Source organism: Mauremys reevesii, linkage group 1, assembly GCF_016161935.1.
Source record: "Mauremys reevesii isolate NIE-2019 linkage group 1, ASM1616193v1, whole genome shotgun sequence".
Lineage (NCBI taxonomy): Eukaryota > Metazoa > Chordata > Testudines > Geoemydidae > Mauremys > Mauremys reevesii.
The window spans coordinates 44,641,732-44,665,463 of NC_052623.1; the positions used below are offsets into that span (position 1 = coordinate 44,641,732).

The following is a 23,732-nucleotide window of genomic DNA, read 5'->3' on the forward strand; positions in this document are numbered from 1 at the left end:
CCATATGTTAAAGTTTGCACATTTATGGGAGCAGATGTAATCCCCCCCCCCCTGCTTTTTCTGGTTGCTTCTAACAAATCTACCAGCATCACATCAATCTTCTCGAGATTGAACTTCAGTCAGATAGCATTCATCTGTGCCCCAGTCTATATCAAACATCTGGTAAGGCATCTAACAGCACTGTCTAGATTGGATGAAGTAACAAAATAGAAGTGGGTGTTGTCAGCATGTTGAGAACACTATAACTCATGCCTCTTGCTAACCCTCCCAACAGTCATGTATATTTGTCATTCCCACATACCCCTCATTGTTCAGTAAGATGGAATCCTGCAGAATTCCACATGTGAGAGCTCTTGAGACTGAAAAGCAATTGCACAAAACAGTTCGGTATCTCTTGAAAGAGAAAGCTACTGAAGGATAATCCTGTTTGCTTCTGCTTGGCTTTGCAGACCAGACAGTGTTTCATCCACAATACTGAAAGCAGCTGCTAGATCTACAAATGTCAGCATGTGTAGCCTGATTTGGAGTGTGTTAGTAGTGTTGATTTAATTTATCCACTTAATTTAATTTTATTTATTTAATTTTTAATTAATACTATTAATAATTATTGGATATTAATTAGCATGGGTTTGGCTCTCCAATTTGTTTGATCAGAAGATAAAGTTCGTCCTGATCAGGCTTCACAGAGTTTATAAAAGGAACTTCGGGTTTATGACAGGAGCTTACACTGAGACAGATGTAGTCATAAAGACCTTTTTATTAAAATCAATGAAATGGTAAGCAAATGGTAAAACAGTTAGGATTACAGAGTTACAAGTATCACAGTTCTTTAAGAGATATATCTATGGTAATACAATATTATAAGCTGCAAACGTGCTTAATACTCACACTGTTTTAATAACTTGGTGCTGAAAGATACAGGCCACGCCTGAGGAATTTTCATTTTCAGACCTCTGGCAGAGGAAGCTACTGTGGATTTGTTTGCTTTCTTATTTAACGCTAAGTTTTAACGAAACTAAAACATAAGGGAAATTAAATCCCTTTACACTTAGAGTTTGAAAAGAAATAATATGGCCTATTAATAGTTAATAGCCGTCGTAGATGGGTAGCATCGAGACGTAGTTGAAGGTGGAGGCAATAAAGAGTAGACTGGAGCAGATAGATGGGTAGATTGCCTGCTTAATGGCGAGCTGCCTCACCTTTTTATAGGGCATTAGTCGGAAATCCTTCCTCTGATGTCGAAACTTCATCCTTCCCCCAGGGAAATGTTAGGGTACACTTGCCCCATAGGCTAGTATGTATGTGTGTATGAATGATAGGTATGTACGCATTTGTGGTGTACTTGCTAGATTTGTGGGCAAAAATCCCCTTTTTCCACCCTTTACTGTTATTGGTTCAGTTAAAGGTCTCTAGACATCTGCATAGGTATTTTGTTTATTACTACTTTTCTGAGTAAGGGTCCCAAAATGTGCTAAAGTTGCCTTAGCGTCACATACAGGATGTTTGGCCTGTAGGTCTCTTGCATTACAGCCAAACTTATTCTTAATATAAATCTATAAGCCTATTACATGACATACTCAAATTTATAAGAAAGATATATTTATACAGACCAGCAGATTAATCCTTAGGGCTACACATGGCTACCGGCTTTTCCTCTTTCATAGGAGATCAGCCAGTGCTACCATTACAGTGTCTGTGCTATACTAAATCTGTGCCCAGCCCAGGTTAATGTGGACTAAGATGATCTGAGGCATCCACAAATTGTCTTGGTGCAATCTTTTAAATACTTTTAACCAGGGATGGAAGGTCAGATACTTAGTGATAGTTGGCGAAATCGTTCACTTCAGGTGCTGACTTTTGGTCATATAATCACTTACTTAATAGAAGCCAACTCCTTTGAAGGAAGAGTTGATATCTATCAACAGTTCACCCATGTTCCACCCCTCTGAATAAACCTCGAAAGGAAGGACAGAGATCTGAAGCACAGGTTGTGGCATGAAGTATTCCCGGCATCTCTAATACCAGAGTGAACAACATGGTACTGAACTTAAGAAGAGGAAACCAGTTTTTTTCACCTTCTTCATCAAGATGTTGCCCTTCATCTATGGAAAAAGACAATTCTGAATCTGCTTGATTTTATTCACAAAATATGAGATTCCCTGACAAAAGCGAGACACACTCAGCCACCAAATGCATGTGCAATGCTTCAAGCAGTGGGTGATGGATTTACTTATTTAATGAACCATGTGAGCAGCAGTACTACAAACCATGTGATGGATTAAATAATTGACTTAATATCATACTCCGAATATTCTTAATGTTTGCTAATGTAAATTTAGCTTCACCTTTTACCCATCTCAATAGTAGTAGCTAATATATGCCTAGTAATGTACTGTTTTTTCTTTAATAGTTTTTTTTAAGTGAATCCTCTCAAACTGGGATTTACTCAGTTAAAATGAGTTTGACATGAATTAGTATTAACTATTATCCAACAATTTGTCATCCAGCCACTCTGTACAGTTTGCTTTTACTCCTAAATGGCTGAAAGCTTTGCAGAAAGGTGTGAATATAGGGTTCCACCAGTGATTTTTATTTCTACTAGTCATGGGTGGTTCAGCACTGTTAAGAGAGAAAATGCAAGGTGATACTTTGATCAAATCCCTTTGATCCAAGATCTTATTCTTTCACTCTGCTCTTAAAGTAGGTTGCTGTGTTTCCCACTCTGATAATATATCTTCTCTTGAATAATCCTTTCATTTCCAAATAAAAATTACTTTAACATATTAAAAGCATTTGAACAGTTCACTTGAGGTTTATGCTATGGCATTTATGCTACTACCTAAATATTGTTCTCCTTTCCTTGAGCAGTTGAATGTAAGCATTCATCCTTGTGACTGAGAGAAGACCAGGCATGTTTACCTAAGGCTGTTGTTCCATAAGTGGTTGCCGGTGAAATGCTCTGCAAGAATGTCTAGGCCTTTCCATATATCCTAAACATACTGCTTGGTCTTCTGAAGCTAATAATGTTTCAGGGTTAAGTATAAAGTTATTCGTATATCATATTAATGTTTCCATCCAACATTGTGCTGCCATTAAGAACACTGGGACAACTGAAGATTTTTTCTTTGTCATGTCTGAACTTGATACTTAAGGAAACTGAGGCTGGAAATTCCTTCTTTCTGAAGATGTGATGCTGCAGTATGAGCTTGCCAGTAGCATCAGTCCTGAATAGGCATGAAGTGCCTTACTTAAATAGTCATATCTTGCATCATGTCTCAACATCTGTTTTCCAGTCTTCCAGTTTTTGAGTGTGCCTAGTGTGTTTCAGACTTCTTTAAGTAGAACATCTTGTAACTTATCAGAGGGGTAGCCGTGTTAGTCTGGATCTGGATGCAAGAAGTTGATGTTGCAATCTTGTAACTTGTTTCCCATTTTGTTGGTGGCCAGGTAGTATGGTGTTCTCTCTTGTCCTCTACTGTGGAATGCATGTGATGGGAGGTTGGCATGTTGGTGGTGGAAATCCATGCTATGAGTCTGATAGTAGTAGAGAAAATATTTGACATTCCTGTACAGAGGCTGTAATAGAGGTGTGTTTTTTTTCTTTCCCAGTGCTGTAACGTTGTTGAGATTTGCTTATGGAACAATCCTGGGTGGATGAGTGACTGATAAATTAGCTCTTCTAAGGAACAGACACATTTTATGCACTTTTTTACATTATTTCACTGATTGGAGCAATTTGATTCTTTCTGGGTTCATTTTATCTTTGTCAAAACCAGAAAAACTTGGTGTGCTAACTGCTGTTTGGACCTCCTAGAAGACTTGTAACACATGCATCCATATGTAAAATTGCTACTGCAATTTGAACTGCCCTTGCTCAGAGCAACCCTAACTTTCATGTTATTCAGCACTTTATCATGTTCCACCAGTTGCAGTGATAGTGTAGAATGTAAGGGCTGGGTTTAGCAATTGCATTAGTGCTTCAGTCCTCCCAGTGCAATCCCAGACTGTTCCTGTTCCACTCTTTATTGACAGTTTGACAGCTCAGAGCACTGGCTCTGTCACCTGTTAAGTTGCTTGGATGGAAGCCTGATCGTGGTCTCTGATGGTCTCATCTGTGCCTGGCACTTCCTATGTCCTCTGTATTCAGGGCAAGCCCTCGAGCAGCTGCAACGAAACATGACCATTCTTGGCTTAGATGAGAGCTCTACAAAGAAGGGAACAAATGTATAATTTACAATACAACTTTAATACAAATATTAATAAAAAAAATAACTTAAAGGTGTCTGGAAAATTTTTTAAAATGGGTTGTGCCTTTTTTTTTTTTTGCTGTTTGATTTATTTATTCTAACTGTAGTACACACTATGTTTTAGACGCTTCCCAGACATTCAAGAAGGATGTTCTCTTTGAGCAGCTTGCAATGTAAGGATAGACAGAGTTAGGGGAAAAAACAACAATAGGCAACTTATAAGTACACTCAAAAGTTAAAGAAGAAGAAATTAATTGTGAGTGGGGTAGAGGTCTTATAGATGGGCTCAGTGAGGTATTAAAAATGGCCTGAAGGATTATTTTGATATTTTAAAAAAAAATTCTTTGCTTGTTTTTTATTTTAGAAATATCAGGAATGTAAATCCTGGTCTTCCCTGGCAATTTCTGGTAGACCTCTGTGGTGCTTGTTGTGAGCTGTGTTTTAATTGAAGATGTGTGTATATTAAATCTCGTAAACAACCATTTCCATTATTATCTAAAATGTTAGTCATTAAACTTTAAATATTAATTAAAAACAAATTTTGAACTGTCTGACTAAAAATCCCCTCCATTCTCAACTTTTCACTGTTGTCATGTAACTATTTTGCTATTTGTCCAGTCACTTGTCTTCCAGCCTAGACAGGACCTGAATTTCTAATATATAAAGAAGAGCAGGGGAACATTAAATAAAATCCTTTCAGGACTTTTATATATCAAAAGAAGCTAAAAAGCCACATAACCAGTTTTTAACATTTAAAAAAAAAATTTCCTTTGCCCTCCCTTTTTAGTGATTTTTTTTTTTTTTTTTGGAAAAAACAAAAATGACAAAAGTCAGTAGTCAAGAACACACACCATTTCTAATTTACTTATTGCCTACGGGTTGTCACAAGTGCCTGTCAACTGTTTTAGCAACATCCAAAGCTCTGATAAAAAGGAACCACATACCTCTGCATGTTGCTTTACTGCCTGCTCATTTCCCAACCAGTGCAACTCCCTAGGACCTTCCCTACACTTAGTGAGGGAGTGTATAGTGTATAGAGAGGAACAGAATGGGGAGTTGAAGGACCTGGAGAGAGATCTTCTCTCTAGACTCAGACTACTCCTCCCTCTGGATCCTGGAGAGAAAAATGCAAAAAAGGATTTTCAGTAATAAGACAAAGGAAAAAATCAACAGAACAAGAAAACTTAAACTTAAAAAAACCCCATACTATTTTACTCCTTGAGCACCAACACCCAAAGGCATGATTGCTTATCAGAATAAATTGTGGTCCAGTAATATCTGCCGGGGGAGCTGCTGACTTTGTCCTGGCATCTGCAAGTATGAGGATGTAGCAAGTTGTAGTTCCTACTCTTCATAGCACTTGCACAACTCCCAGTGCTGAATAGAACCATTTAAAGCAGGCAATAGAACAAGCCAAAATGTGATCAAGTTTTAATAAACCCATTACATAATACTGCAAAGATCTGTGCTGGACATAATGTGACAGGTGTGAAGATTGAGGCCCTGAAATGCTTGCACAGCATTTGTACTGTTTGTGGACATTGCACAGAGTTCAAGTTATGACGACACAGTGGTCTGAAGAAACAAAACTTAATCTTTTCTGTTTGAGGTTAGGCCAGTTTTACTCTGAGGCCTCATCTACATTAGTGCACCAGAGTGAAAGCTTATGCAAACTCCTGATGTTGCACTTGTGCAAAGTTGGGTCTTGCAGCAGTCCAGTGTACATCAGTATGTTACTTGATTAAGATGCGCTAGTGTTGGTCAGTTTTACGCCAGTGAAGCACATCTGTATGAACTTGAAGTTTCAAAGAGAGCTGTCCTGAGAAATGTGAGTTAAACCGTGAACCGGCATGGCTTTTGAAATCCGCTGGAATAGTGGTAATGAGTCCATTATTGTTTGAAGTTAAATCTTATCCCAAACTTTGATTAGTTCCCTACTTTTAAAAAGAAATAAATGTTGCAAACGTTGTTGTCCTGTTTATAATCTTTCTCTTTTGGGAAAGGCTATTAAGAAGGTGGGTGTGGGGAAGGTAGTGTTGTCTCAGATTTCTGTGATCACCTTTCATTGAGACTCTGGCATGACCACAGCACAGAGAATATGCCAATCTAGTTGGTGGTTGATTTAGTGATGGTTAAAGGCTGATGTCCATAATGGGTCTAGAAGACCAATGGAAAGTTTCTGGTATAGAATAGAGTTTTTCATCTAAGTGGTATTTGCTGCAGGGAATATTTTACATCTGTTCTTGAGCTGTGATGTTGGCTTTCTATACATCTCCAGATGCAATATAAGATGTCTCCTTTAATCTAAAAGCCCTAAATGGCGTGGGATCTGGTTACCTGAGCGAGTGCCTCTTCTTGCCATGGCAGTTGAGTCCATTGGGACACAGCTTGTATTCCCAGATTTTTCTAGGAATTGGGTGCAGGGTATTCTCAGTAGATTGCCCTCTACTCTGGCATTTATTTTCTCATCTGATCTGCTAGAACCCAAGTTTGACCATTTAAGACACTTCTCCATTCTCAGGCTTTTTTCTGAGGGCAGGGTAGTGTTAATCTGCCTTGTTTTTTCTTTTCTTTTTTTTTTCTTTGGGAGGGGGGCACACGGGGCACAGCTGGGGTTCTTTATAAATATTGCTTTGTCTAGTTCCTTTCATATGAAACCTCTGATATAAATGATAGCTTGATAATTCTAAATGGGAATGATGTTTATTTCAAGTTACATGACTGATTAATTGTGTCAACTGATCAGTGGTGGGTGGCATAGGGGGAGGATGCTCTTCAGCTTTATGCATGCACACAAGGAGCAGCCTAAAGAGGTCCTTAACATTGAGTACAGTAGATGGGAATGTAGGAGAAACAAGACTGAAGATCATCAGAGGTGAAACAAATGGATTATAACGAGCAAGAGTAGTAGATTGTGAAGATGAGGGAAAAGACCTGTAAAGCAATTGAGGGAGTTGGGGAGAATCAGTCAAAAGTGGAAAGATTTATCTATTGTGCCTTCTACAAGGAAATCTTCTGAATTCAATAATATAAAAACCCATATTGTCGTTAACAGTGTAACTTTTTAATGAAACATATTTTAATTAAAAAAATGTAAATTTGTAGAACACACTTTCTACAGTGATGTGTATATGTTTTTATATTTTTCAGACTCTTAGTGTGCAGTCTTCAACCAATGGTCAGTTTGTGTCTCCAAGTGACATTCAGCTGAAATGCAATTATTGCAAAAGTTCTTTTTGTTCAAAGCCAGAAGTACTGGAGTGGGAGGTATGTTCCTTGATAATACTGAATCAGAAGTAGGGACTGGTTACATGTACTTGCCAAAGAGGTTTTTAAACCTATATTGTGTTTAAATGTGTACCTCTTAATAATGGGGTAGTCCTTAAAGTTTGAATAACTTTTCTTTTTAATGTTTTAATTAGCAAAAAAAAGGGTATTAATCATGTTAAACCTATAATTAACTTCTGTTTTACTGATGGAATCAAAAGGTTTTGCAAGAATGAGTGTGCGCGCACATGTGCATGTACTCAAATACTATATTATCTATAGCAAAAAGGATCTAGAATTGAAAGTAAAAGGTAATTCTCTTTTCTCACCTCAGCTGTAGAGGTTGAAGCCTGCTTCTTCTTTGAGTAGTTGCAGACATGCATTCCACCTAGATGTGTGCGTGGCAATGCTGGAGAACTTGGTTTAGTAATATCAGTTGGGTGGTGCATGCTCCTTTTGGCCCCTTGTAGCTCCTCCTAGGGCTTTTTAAAGGTGGTGCCGCCCTAACCCTCCTAGGTTCCCTCTCACCACCCACGGCTTGAGTTAAAGCATTTTATTAGGTATTTACCTCATATATTGTAGTCTGAGAGTTTTCTCTTTTTTTTTTTATATGTAGTTGACACGTAGTGTTAGATTAGTTAAATAGTTGTTTTTTTGGATGGTGCAATGCCTTCACAAGGTTTCCAGCACTGTCCTTCGTGTGAAGTAGTTACCTCCAGTAGCAGTCCCCATTATCAGTGTGTATTGTGCCTGGGAGAGGGGCATATTAAGGAGAAGTGCTCCATTTGCAATTCCTCCATCCATTTTAGGCAAGCAATCAAATTGGCTTTCCTGTGGAGGTCAACATACCAGTCATCAACTTCCATACCAATTCCCTGCCATTTAGGGACAGATTATCCCTTTTCTACAGTGGTTAGGAAACAATAACCACAGATATATGGATTCTAAGCATGGTAGGATTGGGTTATGCCATCCAATTCCTGTCTGTCCTCTCACCCCCACTTCACACACCCCAACTTTGTTCCTTTTCAGGGAACCCTTTCATGAGTCAGTGCTTCTACAGCAAATTGAGACTCTGCACTTTGGGAGCCATAGAGGAAGTTCCCATTCAGCATCAGGGAAAGGTATTCTACTCCGATAATTTCCTGATCCCCAAACCCCGTGGAGAGATGAGACATATTCGGGACCTCTGAGGTCTCAACAACTACATCAGAAATATGAGATTCCATATAGTAACCTTAGCTACAGTTCTCCCGACATTAGAGGAGAATGTCTCGTTTGCTGCCCTCAATCTTCTGGATTCCTACTTGCCATGTTCTCTTTGCCTGTCCTCCAGTGACCAGGACTATAATTATTGATGCCTCCACAATGGGTTGGAGGGTGCATTTTAGGGACATTGAAAGTACAGGAGTGTATGAACAGAATAGGAAGTTTCCCTTCATATCAATGTCCTGGAGCTTTGAGTGATTGACAATGCATGCCTGGCCTTTTGGGATTAGATCAAGGGTGTGTAGCGATTCACATACTTAATGACAATACCACTACAATGTACTATGTGAACCGGCAGGGAGGAGTTGATTCCAATCAGCTCTGTTAGGAAGCCATGATGTTTTGACATTTTTGCATTAAGGAAGACATCATTCGCACAGTTGCACACTTAACAGGTTCACAGAATCGGGTGGTCAATCATTCTGCAGGAATTTCTCCCAAAGTCACCAATGGTCTGTGAAGGGCTGTATGCTGAGATTCACTTTAAAAAAATAGGGCATTCAGACAATTGCCCTGTTTGCAATGAAAGACCCCAAGAAATGCAGTCAGTTTTACACTCAAGGGGGTCTCAGTCTGTCTCATTAATCAATGCCTTCCATTTGAATTGGGTATCAACCCTGATCCCCCAGATCCCACTTGTCCCTCAGGTTATTCTCAAACTGAAGTTGGATCCTGTCAGACTCATTGCACTAGTTAGCAGTCTGCATTTAATCGTGTGGGTACTGCATGGTTAGATGAGGAGGAACAACAGTGTTCTCAAGCAGTGCAGCAAGTCCTATTTTGTAGGAGAAATCCTTCTACTGGGTTTACCTAGTTTGGTCATTGGCTTGGGGAATTCAATTGATGCTAGCACATATTCAAGAAGTTTTGGATTAGCTGTTACAACTTAGGTCCTCAGATCTATCTTAGCTCGAGCTCAGAACTTTATCCTCTGATGCAAGGGAAGTTGGGATTTTCCAAGTACATGATAGTTATTTTTCTAAAAGGTCTTGTCCTCCTCTTTCCAGCTGTAAAAGAGATGGTTCCCTTGTGGGACCTCAGTACTATACTGGCTGCCCTCATGACTCCTCCATTTTGAGCTACTAGCAACTTGCTCTGTGTCTTCCCTTTGCCAAAAGACAGCGATAAAAATAAAAAGCTATAATTACTATGAGGAGAGTTAGTGAACTGCAAGCCTTAATAGTAGAGCCTCTGTATCCAAAAGTGGTGTCACAGTTTCACCAAGCCTCACTCAGATGTGAATGAGCAGCATCTTCATTCCTTGGAAATGAGATGAACATTGGTATTGGATCATTTAAGGCATCACCTCAACTTTTTGTCTCTTCTGCAGATCAGATGAAGGGTCAAAAGGTTTCCACACAGTTAGATTACTTTCTGCATTACGACAGCACATGGAGCTGCTCAGAGCACATCTCCATGGAGACTGGTGGCTCATTTGTTGAGGGCCCAAGTGACTTTGGTCGCATTTCTCAATAACGTTTTTTCTTCAAGTGCTAGTCCCTCTATGTAGTCCGCACATGGGTACACATATGTGCCATGCACCTGAGTCTGGAAGTTTTTCCAAGCAATGTCCATTGACCCTCACATGTACAGTATCTCCCCTTGTGCTTTCCCGGGAGAGTATAAGGGGTGGTGCAGGTCAACACCACTCCAGTTCCCTCTTACCGCCACGTGGCCTGAGTCAGAACCCTGTTTCTCTTTGCTCTTCTAATCTTTAGAAAAGTTACTGTATATATTTGCTATAAATAGTTACCCTGTAGTTTAGAAATCTTAGTTGTACAATGGCCTCATGCACATATGACAGTTTTTGCCAGGCTCCATTTGCAATGTCTACAAGCCTGGGTCCACTCGACCTAGCAGGCATCACATGGATTCCTGAATCACTGCTCCCTCAGAAGTTCTTGCCTTTCTTGGTTGGTAGTCCAACCCAGCCAGGGTCATGGTGGGGATCCATACCAATGGCCTCCCTTACAGGAGGGGTGCTCACCTGGACTGCCATGCAGCCAAGGGGATGTGGACACCATGGGAAACCAGGCTGCATATAAACTTGCTGGAACTCAGAACAGTCCACCTAGCCTACAAGGTCTTCCTTCCCCTCATACGTTCCCTCTGCTTGCAAGTCCTATTAGACAATATCATCATGATGGTATATATAAACTAACAGGGAGGAGCAAGATCTTGTCCTCCTCCTGCTTTGAGGTAGTCATACTGTGCCACTGGTGTGTCAGGAATCGGGTTACTATACTGGTCTCATACCTTCCAGCTGCTCAGAACTACCTAGCGGACAAACTAAGCAGAAGTCTCTACTTAGATAATGAATGGGAAATACACTACACAGGTCTGACCAACATCTTTGCGCAGTGAGGTACTCCCCTTATGGGATCTGTTTGCGTCCCAGATGAACAGAAAGCTGCCCAAATACTGCTCCAGTGTGGCAGTAGGCAGTGACTCAGCGATGCTCTCCTTTTTCCCTGGACGGGCAGCCTCTGATATGCCTTTCCCCCATTCCTCTCAGACCACAGGTTCTCTGGAAGATTTGCCAAGATGAAGCTGCCATCCTTCTCCTAACACCCTATTGGCCAACACAGTTCTGTCCACACACCAACCCATCAGGATTGGCCTATTCCAGGTTCTCCTGACACAAGCCTGCGGGAGGCTCAGGCTTTCCAACCCGAGCTCACTACACCTCACGGGCTAGGTGTTTGGGTGGGTGTCAGACACAGCACACTCATAATCTGCCTCGGTCCAGGTAGTCCTTAACTAGAGCAGGAAAGAGTCTTCAAGAACATACTACAAACTAAATGATGCCCCTCTTCTTCTTGGCTGTGCTGCTACCACCATTCCCTCACCACGGTAGACATTCTGGTTATCCTTGATTATTTCCTTGCCCTAAAAACACCAGGTTTATCCCTTAGCTCGCTTCGTGTACACCTACCAACATTTAGCACTTTCCTTCCCCTGGTGTAGGGATGCTCTGTCTTCACGCACCCGATGACTGTACTCTTTATGAAAGGCTTAATCAGAAACTTCCCACCCATCAAGTAGTCCAGGCTTCAGTGAGACCTTAACATCATCCTGTTAATTCTCCCAGGGCAACCCTTCAAATCTATGGAAACCTGTGCCATGGCCTACTCACCATGAAAGTAGTGTTCTTAGTAGCCATCACTTTGGCTAGGAGAGTCAGTGAGCCATCAGCCATGATGGCAGACCCTCCTTTCACAGTATTCCACAAGGAGATGGTCTCCCTTTGGCTACATCCCAAATTCTTCCCCAAGATTGTGTCCGAATTCCATATCAACCAATCAGTTCACTTACTTGTATGTTTTCTATGGGTATCTCTACACTACCTGCCGTATTGGCGGGCAGCGATGGGTCCAGTGGGGGTCAATTTATCGCGTCTAGTCTAGACGTGATAAATAGATTCCCAAGTGCTCTCCCATCGACTCCTGTACTCTGCCACCGCGAGAGGTGCAGGCAGAGTTAATGGGGGAGTGGCAGCAGTCGACTCACCGCAGTGAAGACACTGCGGTGAGTAGGTCTAAGTATGTCGACTTCAGCTATGTTATTCATGTAGCTGAAGTTGTGTAACTTAGATTGATCGTTTCCCCCCCCCAGTGTAGACTAGGCCTAAAACCTCATTCCTGTCCTGGGGACAAGAAACTGCACTCCCTTGACATCAGATATGCCCTGGAGTTCTACCTCCAGAGAACTAAGCCCATTAGAAAGTCTCTGAGGGCAGGTCTACACTATGGGGGAAAACCGATATAAGATACGCAACTTCAGCTACATGAATAACGTAGCTGAAGTCGAAGTATCTGATATCGAATTACTTGCCATCCTCATGGCGCGGGATCGACGTCCGCGGCTCCCCATGTCGACTCCGCTACCGCCGTTCGCGTTGGTGGAGTTGCGGAGTCAACATGAGCGCGTCCGGGGATCGATATATCGCGTCTAGATGAGACGCGATATATCGATCCCCGAGAAATCGATTGCTACCTGCCGATACGGCGGGTAGTGAAGACGTACCCTGAGACGTTGTTGCAATAGCAGAAAGATCAAGGGGCCTAGCCGTATCCTTCCAGAGAATTTCTAAGTGGGTTTCAGGATGTATACTAGAATGCTATAAGATAGCAATCCTTCCCCTCCTTGGGGTGTTACAGCTTACTCGATGCAAGCCCAATCAGCCTCCACAGCATCCTTATCAGATCCCATTGCAGGAGATTTGCAAAGCTGCAACTTGGTGATCTCTCCGCACGTTTACAGCACCCTATGCCCTGACTCAAGTGACAGCTGCGGATGCAGCAATAGGAAGGGCTGTATTACAAACAGCTCTGCTACCAGCATCTGCGCACCCTCTTCCACTCTGATCACTGTTTGCAAGTCACCCATGTGTGAAATACCCATAGGGACCAGCACGTGAAGAGGTGGTTACTTAACTGTAACTCAAGGTTTATTGAAATGTGTGGCCTCTTTCTGTATTCCACTGCCTGCCCTTCTTCCCCTCTGCTTCAGACTTGATTATATTGCAGTAAGAGGAGTAACTGGAGTGGCATCAACTCGCACTGCCCCTTATACCCTTCGTCAGGAGCACAAGGGGAGATACTGCGCACGTGTGGGTCAACGGACGCTGCTTGGAAAAACTTCTGGACTCAGGCATATGGTGCACGTGTGTACCAATGTGTGGGATACAGATAGGGACCACAGATCTAAAAAAAACTCCAGTTACAGTAAGTAAGTTGATATTGGATATTTTCTGGGGTGCAAGCTTGTCTTCCATACATCCTTTTACCAAACACTACACTGTTAAAACTGCATCTTCATCAGATGCAAACTTTGGAAGGGCAGTTCTTTAGTTGCTGTTAAGAAGATTCTGAGCCCCCCATCTCCTTCCGTTACTGCTTGTGAGTCATCTTGGTGGAATACATGTCTGCAACTACTCAAAGAAAAAGTGGTTATCTACCTGCTCTGTAACTGTTCTTCTTCGAGATACGGGTGCAGACATGTATTCCATGATCCACCCTCTGTCCTCTCTAAACTGAAGTCTCCAGTCTTGGATTCCAGTGCAAAGGAACTGAGTGGGGTCAGAGTGGTGCCAACCTTAAATAGCCCTGGGTGGGCTATGAGGGGCCAGAGGCCATGTGTGCAGCCCCGATGGGTACTTCTAAGCAAATTGCTTCGGCGCACTGCTGCATGCATACGAGTGGACCTCACGTCTGTTTCCACATCTTGAAGAACAACAGTTATAGTACAGGTAGGTTACAGTTATCTTCATCTCTTATTCAGCTACTCTGCTTTAGAGATTATAGCTGACCTTAGACCATCTTGAAACTTGTCTGTAAATTGAAAAAAGAGGAAAATAGCTAAAGGAAATGTGCTGTTTTTTAAGATCCACCAATACGTATTCTTTCCTGGTTGTCACTTTCTCCATGTGAAATACTTAATGACAAATAACTTCTGTAGCATTGAGTGTCAGTTTAATCAAAAGCTTTTACCTCTATTGGTAAAGATCACACTACCTCGTATATACTTGCATCTTTGCTCATGACACATTTTTAAGCATTTGAGTATTAAAGGGATATTCTTGTTTAAAAGTTGCTCTATACCAATCTTAATACTTAACCCCTTTTTTATACTTTATTTTATGTTTAGAACAAAGTATACCAGTTCTGCAGCAGAACTTGTTCTGATGATTATAAGAAACTGCACTGCATAGTTACATACTGTGAATACTGCCAAGAGGAGAAAACACTGCACGAAATGGTGAATTTCTCTGGTATCAAAAGACCATTCTGTAGTGAAGGTATGTTTTTTCTTTTTTTATGGTTTTGATCTCATTTATTGTATTTTTACTGTAGTCTGTTTACCTTTGCTTATTGATGATGGAAGTTTTCACATTAAAATATATATAAAATACTACCGTATTCAGCAGTATTGAGCTGGAACAGCCCCCCCTCCCCCAACCCCTCCTCCAGTGAGTGGGCCGGTTGAAGCCCTGAGACACTCCCATGCATTCCAATCTGTTGAGTTTCTGCAGTGCTCATTTCAGGTTGAAGAAGACTGGGCCAAGACTCTTTTTTTTCTTTTCTTTTTTTTTTTTTTTTAAAGCTCTTCAGTGCCCTACACCCCTCTCCATCAAGAAAAGTTGCTTTTGAGACCTGGGTTGGCCCCTGTACAGGGGCTGAACAAATTTTCTATTTAGCAGGGTGGATAAAATTCGATGATTTAAAAATAAATAGGTCTTTTTTATTTAAATTAAATGCAAGTTTATCTTTTAAAAATAAAAATTGACAACCTATGTTAAGGCCTAAAATTATTATAATTCTATTAACATTGTTTGAATTAAGTATGAAAAACAATATAAGCAATAGATGCTTGCTGTTAAATTTTAAAGGAAGTGAAACCACTGAACTGATGGAAGTCACTGGCTACGTACCTGAAACCAGAATTTGTTGAAGTGCTAAACTTGCTTTTGACAGCAGTATTCTCTTCTGTAGATGCAAAGAGAATATTTTCTTCCTTTCAGTTTATTCAGCTAATTCAATTTGATGACTCATTTATTCATAGTTGACAAACCAATTGGGTGTTGAAAAAGCAGAAAATCTTGTTTTCATCTTCCAGTCTGAATAAAATATAGGTATGAGAGGATGCGATCTACTAGTTATAAAATCTTGATGGAGATGGTGGCCAGAAACAGTCAGTTCAGTTCGCTAGCTATAAGAACATAAGAGGTCAGACCGGGGTCAGACCAGGTCCCCATCTAGCAGCATCTCTCTCTACGACAGTGGCCAATGCCAGGTGCCCCTGAGGGAGTGAACCTAACAGGCAATGATCAAATGATCTCTCTCCTGCCATCCATCTCCATCCTCTGACGAACAGAGGCTAGGGACTGTAGCTATAGAGAATACTTTCTTAAATCATTTGGCTTTAAATGCAAAACATGTTTTGAGAAACCTTTTTTCTTATGTATCCAACACATTTAAGGTATTGTAGTTTTATTTAATCATTTAAAAAAAATTAAATGCTGTTTTTGTTCATTTTTAGTTGAAATTGAATTTCCATTTTTTACTTACAAATCATAAGTAAAAAATTAATAATTTAGTGAATGCTAAATGCATAATTCACCATTATCTAACATAACAAATGTGTAAAAATTAAGAATGTGAATAAAAGTAAGTTAAGATGTGTAATTGTTTAAATGTGTATAGAATATAAGTGTATCCTTCTGGTTAGCAAAAAGAAGCACCAAATTTAGTGCAAATCAACATGTTTTAATAGTTGTTAGCCAGTGAAAATCAACCTTTCTTTAGGAAAATAAGTTGTACAAATGAAAAATCACTTTATATTAAGGTTTTCTGATTTAAATCAATAAAATTGGTAATTTAAATTTGGTTTAAATCAATCCACCCTGTTGTTCAGACTTTTGAAAGAAGGTAGGTGAGGTAATATCTTTGACTGGACCAACTTTTGTTGGCAGAAGGTATAAGCTGTTGAACTTCAGAGAGCTCTTCCTTTTCTTCCCTATGAAGCTCGAAAGCTTGTACCTTCCATCAACAGAAGTTGATCCAGTAGAAGGTATTACCTCACCTACCTTATCTCTCATCGGGGCGGCTCTAGCAATTTCGCCGCCCCAAGCACGGTGGCACGCTGCGGGGGGCGCTCTGGCGGTTGCCGGTCCCGCGGCTCCGGTGGACCTCCCGCAGGCGTACCTGCGGAGGGTCCGCTGGTCCCGCGGCTCCAGTGGAGCATCCACAGGCACACCTGCGGGACGTTCACCGGAGCCGCGGGACCAGCGGACCCTCCACAGCTACGCCTGCGGGAGGTCCACCCGAGCCACGGGACCAGCGGACCCTCCGCAGGCACACCTGCGGGAGGTCCACCGGAGCCGCCTGCCACCCTCCCGGCGACAGGCAGAGCTCCCCCCGCGGCATGCCACCCCAAGCGCGCGCTTGGCGTGCTGGGGTCTGGAGCAGGCCCTGTCTCTCATATCTCCTGGGACCAACATAGTTACTACAACCCTGCAAAGAAAAAAGAAAAGTCACCGGGAAATCATTTTTACACAGAAATAAATTATGAAAGTCCCTTTCAAGCTATAGTTTGCTGTCTTGATAGGTATTCTTTATCATTCAGTGGTGGATGGCACTGCCTGGGGAAGATGACCCAGCATCTGTGCACTGGTTGCTTGTTGAGGATGTTCAGCTTATAACTGATCACTTCACTTGGTCAGTCAATCATTTTAGTTTCACAATCAGCCTAAAGAAAACTGAAGTATAGTACCAGTCAAAACTGGGGAATGGACATGTCTACCCAATTAAGATCAGCAATGCTCCTCTCAAGTCTGAAGTTTTGCTACCTAGGGAGTATGCTGTCACAGAATGCCACAATTGATGAGATAACCCATTTGGAATGCTGTCACACCACCTATGGAACAATAGGGTATCAAAATAAACACTAAACTAAATGTCTGTCAGGAGTCATGCTCCAGCACTTCTATATGGTTGTGAGACATAGACTAGATCATTAGGATTTAGAGGCATATTGTTTCTTTGATCCTTTGATGCAGTGATCAGATTTAACCCTAAACTTGCAAACCCCATCCAGAATTCTTTCTCCAAGTAGAGCAAACAGTAGGATTCAAATTTCAGTTTGTAGTAGAGCCCTTTTAATATAAAATCTTTAAACCAAACCAAAAAAATCTTGCTGTTTCGTCCTTCTGTTCCTTGTGCCATTTAATCCCTCATACTGGTACTATTGGGGCATCCCGGATTGGCACATGAACTTTAATTACCATCTACTGGCCAACCCCAAGGAGTCCAGTTGGAGTGTTCGGAGGACAAAGATGATCCGGATCTAGTGGTTCTGGGAGCAATTTCATCATCTTCTCATGAGGCAGTTACCCCCATCTTCACGGTCTCTGGTTGATGAATTCAGGCAATATCAGGAACTCCTCCTGCACAGGGTGGCGTCCAAGCTGCAGATATAACTTGAAGTTCAGGAGCTCCAGCATAGATTGTGAGGCATTTTACAGCACTCAGGCCCCAGTCGAGTACCCGCCTGATAAATGAGGTCATTGTGGATCGAGCAAAAATGGTATGGCACATTCCTGCATCTTGTGCTCCCACCTTAAAGAGGGCCTAGAAGCAGTACTTTGTTCCATCCAAGGGGGGAGAGTTCCTATTCTCATACCCACCGTCTAACTTCTTGTTGGTACAAGCAGCCACTGAAAGATCCAAGGTGCAATGCCCAAAAACGGTTCCCTCAAAAAAGGGTGCCAAATGGCTAAATCTCCTGGAGGAAGAAAGATCTTTTCCTCCATCTCTCCCCAATTCAGGATTTTGAATTTCAAGGCTCATCTAGCTAAATATGATTTTTACCAATTATATGAAGTTTTTAGATTTTAATGACAAGCTGCTTTAGGAAGATAGAGCCCACTTCCACTCCTTAATTAATGAGGGCAAATTGGTGGCCAAGACTTCCCTCCAAGCGGCAGTATATGCTGCAGATGTTGTGTTCACAGGGATGACTATGACCTTCCTGGTTACAATCCTCAGGTTTCCCTAGGGAGGTACAAAGCACCATTCAGGATCTGCCTTTAAATATAGTTAATTTGTTCCAAGAGAAGATGGATGAACCTCTCCACTCCCTCAGGGACTCAAGAACAACTTTTCACTCTCTGGGCATTTATACCCTTGCCTCTATGAGACAGCATTGCAAGGATACAGAGTGAGACAATCCCCTCAACCTTTTTACTACCAGCACCATCAGGAATCACCACATAAGTGACACAGCATGCACAGGCCCGGACACACAGGTTCTGCAACATCCACTGCCACACCTCACTCTAACCTTCAAACAAAGAATTTCTTTTGATGAGGCTGCTGAGACCGTATCTCTTTATTGATGCCACATCATCCTCCCCTCTCAGTTTTTTGATGGCCACCTTACCAAATTTGCCTGCAAGTGGAGGACCCTAACAACCAACATATGGGTACTGGAAATGATTCATTGTGGCTGTCTGATTGTGTTTCTGTCAACCCCTACCCACAAACCCCTGCCCTGTTTCCTTTTCAGGAACCAGTCTCATGAGGAAATTCTTTCAAGAACTGGATTCCTTTCTCTACCGGGGAGCCATAGAAGAAGTTCCACCTCAACATCAGGGGAAAGGATTCTACTCCCCATACTTCTTAGTTCTCAGAAAGAATAGGAGATGCAAGCGTATTCTCAGCCTGCACTGATTAAGTATATTCATCCAAAAATTAAAATTTTGCATGATCACATTGGCATCAATAATTCACTCCTTGAAAGAGAGCACATGGTTGGTGGCTCTTGACATGAAAGACGCATACTTTGTGTAGCTTGAAAGCTATTCTTTCACCAATAGAAGTTAGTCCAATAAAATGCCGCCTTGTCTTGGCATACTTTCACATAGACATTTGCCCATCCCACTGAAGGATCCTCGGGTTCCTCTTTGGTCAAGACCATTACCAATTCTGGGTTCTTCCATTTGTACTAGCCACAGCACCCAGAGTCTTTACAAAAGTTTTTTTCAGTGGTGGCAGCTTGGATGAGAAGGAATGAGTTCACTGTCTTCCCATTGGCTCCTAATGAGCAGATCATATGAGAAAGTCCAGTTGTCAGCCTGATTCCTGTTCCGCCTATGTCCTTTTCTAGAAGTTTGTGTCAGCTATGAGAAGTCCATATTGACCCTTACGAGGTCCGCAAACATCATAGAAATGACCTTGGATTGTACCGCAACAAGAGCCTTTCTATCGAGAGATTCCATTCCCTGGGTCACCTTCAGGCCCTGGACATCAGTCAGAACGTGCCTGTCCCTCCTCGGCCTTGTGGCCTCATGCACACATGTGAAACATTTCTCAGGCTGCATCTTTGTCTGAAAACCTGGTTTCTGTCTGCCTACTCACCATAGTGGGGCAACATCAATGCCAAAATGACAGCTCTGTTTAAGGTTCCAGAGTCTTTTGTCCAGTGGATAAAGCTGAAGAAAGTTTGAGTGGGGATCCCTTTCCTCACACTGACACCCAAGACTACCATAGATTCTATGGAAAATTTGTCATGACGGAGCTTGAGTCTTCCTTATTTCATCCAATTTACCGAAACAGTTCTGGTTCACAGATATACTGAAGCTGTCATATTGTTGGCCCATAAGAATCCATCCATTTCTGGACCTTCTGACATAACACAAGGACATCTTCAGGCACCCTAACCCGGAACTGTTGCAACATGTTCTAGAGTGGTGCAATCTATTTTCAATTAAAGTAGGAAAGATTCTACCAGCAGATGTTTTTCAGATAAATGAAAACGTTTTTCTTGTTGGGGTCAATGATAACTGGGATCCCTTATATTCTGGCTTATCTACTTATCCTTAAAACTTTGGGTCTTTCTTTAGGTTCCCTTTGGATTCATTTGGCAGCAATCAGAGTTCATTCTCCATGAAAATTTGTCACAACAAATTTTCTTTCTCCTGTTGACAGCCACACTACACTCTCTTTTCTCATCCTGCAATAACTAGATTTTTGAAGGGGCATCTTCGATCCTTCCAACCATTGGTGAAACTCTCATCCCAATGGGGCCTCATTTTTGTTCTTTGCTCTCTCACCAGACCTCCCTTCAAACCTTTAGCCTGATGTTTTGTGTCCCATCTTTCATTTAAAGTTACCTTCCTACATGCCATAACATCAGTCAGAAAAGTCAGTAAGCTGTGATTACTCATGACAGACCCACCACAAGCTACAAATTATCTCCTTTCATCTTTACTCATTGCACCTACAACACTCGAAAGACAAAGGAAGCACCATTGGACTGGGAGGGATCCTGGCTGAAAGATCCAGCCAGTAAGACTGCAAGAGAACATGTGGTGAGAGAGAGACCCTTTTGCTTTGTTCACTTAACTTGTTAAATTAGGTATTAGTTTGTATTTTACCTTTTATTTCTTTGTAACCAATTCTCCTCTTATGCCTTATTACCTGTAATAATTTAAAATCTATCTTTCTGTAGTTAATAAACTTGTTTTATTGTTTTGTCTAAACCAGTGAATTTGGATTGAAATGTTTGAAAAACTTCATTTGAGGTAACAGGATTTGTGCATCATTTTATTAATAGAAAGTGATGTGGACTTTCTATGAGCTTGTATTTTCCAGAAGGAAAGAGCTGGGCAGTACAAGATGCATTATTTCTGGGGACAAGTCTGGGATTGGGATTTGCTGGTGTCACTCTGAAATGTAATTCATGAGTGGCTAGCTAAGCACTCATGCAGTATAGCTGGGAGTAATTTACATGCTAGAGGCTACGTGTGAACAGGCCGGGGTGGTTGCTCTCACAGTGAAGCAATGTAAAAGGTTCCCCAGATTGGAGAATTGAGGGGACACAGCTGTTCAGTAGTCCAGATTGTAGCTGGATAGTGTCCCAGCAGCCAACATGTATATTATAAATAGAGTGTGAATACCCAAGTAGAACAATCAGATAACTTCAGAAGTCCTGTTTTCTCCTAAAGAATAGAAAGGTCAATGTAACTTTGGTAAACTTAGGTGCAGCTACTGCTGTTCAATTGAGAGTATGTCTACACTGCACTATAAATGTGGTTCTGTGGGACCTGTGCGTGTGGTTCAGTGTTCCAAGCCCACGCTTGAGCGTTCACACTGCTTTTTAAACCTGGGTTTACAATTGCTGGACCCAGGTTTACAGCCATGCTAATATTGCTCTACTTAGACCTTCTGACCTGGGTCTTCAGCTTGAGCTGCATCCACGTTTCAAAATGACAGGGCTTGGACCCAAGTCACAGTGGGACATGGGCTCTGATCCACCCCTCTCACAGGTTCCTGTGACCCAAGTCCTGAGTGCTTGCGGAACTGAGTCAAACTGATTTGTATGTGGACGGAAGCAGGGCTTGGGCTCAAACCTGAGTCAGAGCCCAGGCTTAATGTGCATTATAGACATATCCCAAAACACAGCTGAATCCTTAGAGGGGGAATTCTTACTCAAGGAGTCCCTGAACAGGATGATTGTGGGTAGGAGGCCATCCTTGAGAGATGATTGACTCTAAAGGATCTTCACTACAAGCCTCTACCACTTCATACTGTTCTCAAGCTAAACTGGCCTGACTGATGAACTGGAAGATTCTGTTCAACCAACAAGTAGAAATTAAAATTAGTTCTTCTGTATATATCTTTGGATGCCTCCTTTACAGCAGATGAATTCTGGGGCTCATGCTGCTTGCTCTCATCAGTGGTGTCCAGTATTTTGGGTTAGGAAACATTGCTGGCATAGACTGTGGAAGGTAAATGCATATACATAACAGTTAAACTGCCTCTAAATATGCAAGCAAAAAACTGCACAGGGAAGTAGAAGTCAGAGCTGTAATGGAGGTGATGGATATGTATAAGATGCTACCTGCCTTCCATAAGGCATCACAGAAGGAATTTAAGTAGTCTTTTTCAGAGAAGCAATCCTTTTATGACCATTGCAAGTGTAGCTGTGTTCCCAGCAGGGGCTGCTGGAACAGGAGGAAGGGGGGGGGGGGGAAAAACAGACTAGTCTCTTGTATCAAACAACAAAACTCAGAGACATTTCTTAGGAAAGAGTTGTCAGAAATTTGCTTATGTATGAGGGAGGGCTAACTCAAACACAGGGGTAATCAAGAGTTTTGAGGGAGGACACTCATTGGCACAAAGACACAAAAGACAAATTGTTATCCCTCAGAGTTGCAGGACAAGCATCCGTAAACTAATCCAAGCCACTCCCAACTACTTTCCCTGTGGTGGTGAAAGGCTCAGGCAGTGGGAAGGCAGCGGGATACTACATTGTTAAACGTGGCAGTGTCGACAGGAGAGGAATTACTTGGGCATGTAGAGAGCTGTCTAGGGTATGTACCCAAAGGATTCACGTGTCTTTACTTGCCTAAGCAGTGCTTCGCTGTCTATAGTGTTATCTATGCCCCTGCTAGGGGGGCATGCAGCGTATGTACTCAGCGTGCTGCCATAAGGAATGTGAAGTATAGACATACATGCTGTCAGTTGCACAACTGGTACAAATAAGATTTCTAAGGTGGGCTCAGGGCATGCTTTTATTTCTTCAGGTGGTATGATTCCCTAAGAGAAAGCTGTAAAGGTGAAGAGCCGCTCATATTCCATCCTTAAGTACAAAGTGGAGGGCCGCCACCTTAATGGGCCCACAATAAATAGGAGGAGCCACCCAGAAAAATTTAAATCAGCCTAACTTCTCAGTGTCAGACTGTTGCTGATAGTTCTGATGATTTCTACAGAGGTGGCACGCATCCGTGGTACCATTGGAGCAATGCTAACAATGAATGCATGCCTCCCCATAGAGATAATCTGAACTACCAAATTACACAGGGAGTGTAGGCAGACCGAGAGTTGAAAAAGGAACATAAACTGGTTGTAACTTGGGGCAATCCAACTTGTGCTTAAATTCTAGATATATCTGTACCGTGCTCACACACTAGTCATAATTGACAACACTGAGGTGATGGTACATAAGTTGTCCACACTACACAAGGATAGGGTTATCTTCGTTGGTGATGTCTTGGCAGGATTGGGAGCCAGTAGTGTTGTCCAGGTCTTTGACTTGGGTGAACAGGTCAAGTCAAGACTCCAAACAGACTCAATTTTTTTCCCCTCAACAAGCAGAGAGATCCAGTGACAGTGATAGATCTTCTCTTCCAAACATCACCTTTGTTATAACTGTACGTCTTTCCTGGGAATGACTATAAAAAGATTGCAGTAGAACAAGCTGTAATGATGCTGATTGGCCCCAAAGGGCATGGAGGCAGTGGTTCTTGGACATAATCCCAATGCAGATCACCCTCCAGTAATTGGTCCAATACAAGGCTTCTGACATGCGGGGTGGAGGGGAGTGGAATCATGCACTAAATTCTAACATGCTATGATTAACTGAGACTTTGTGAGGGATGAATTG

At 41.9% G+C, this 23,732-nt stretch overlaps 1 protein-coding gene across 16 annotated transcripts in view; it reads left to right on the forward strand.

The window, feature by feature from the left end:
- The window catches only part of ZMYM2 (zinc finger MYM-type containing 2), a 227,519-nt gene that overhangs the window by 111,885 nt on the left and 91,902 nt on the right, over positions 1-23,732 (forward strand). For all 16 annotated transcript variants that reach the window (XR_005600151.1, XM_039543409.1, XM_039543495.1 and 13 more), the window contains 2 exons: positions 7,398-7,514; positions 14,433-14,583. Coding sequence is in view for 15 of the 16 variants with exons in the window: in XM_039543409.1 (XP_039399343.1) it covers positions 7,398-7,514; positions 14,433-14,583 (268 nt within the window). In the remaining variant the exon portion in view is untranslated. The remainder of the gene's footprint in view (positions 1-7,397; positions 7,515-14,432; positions 14,584-23,732) is intronic.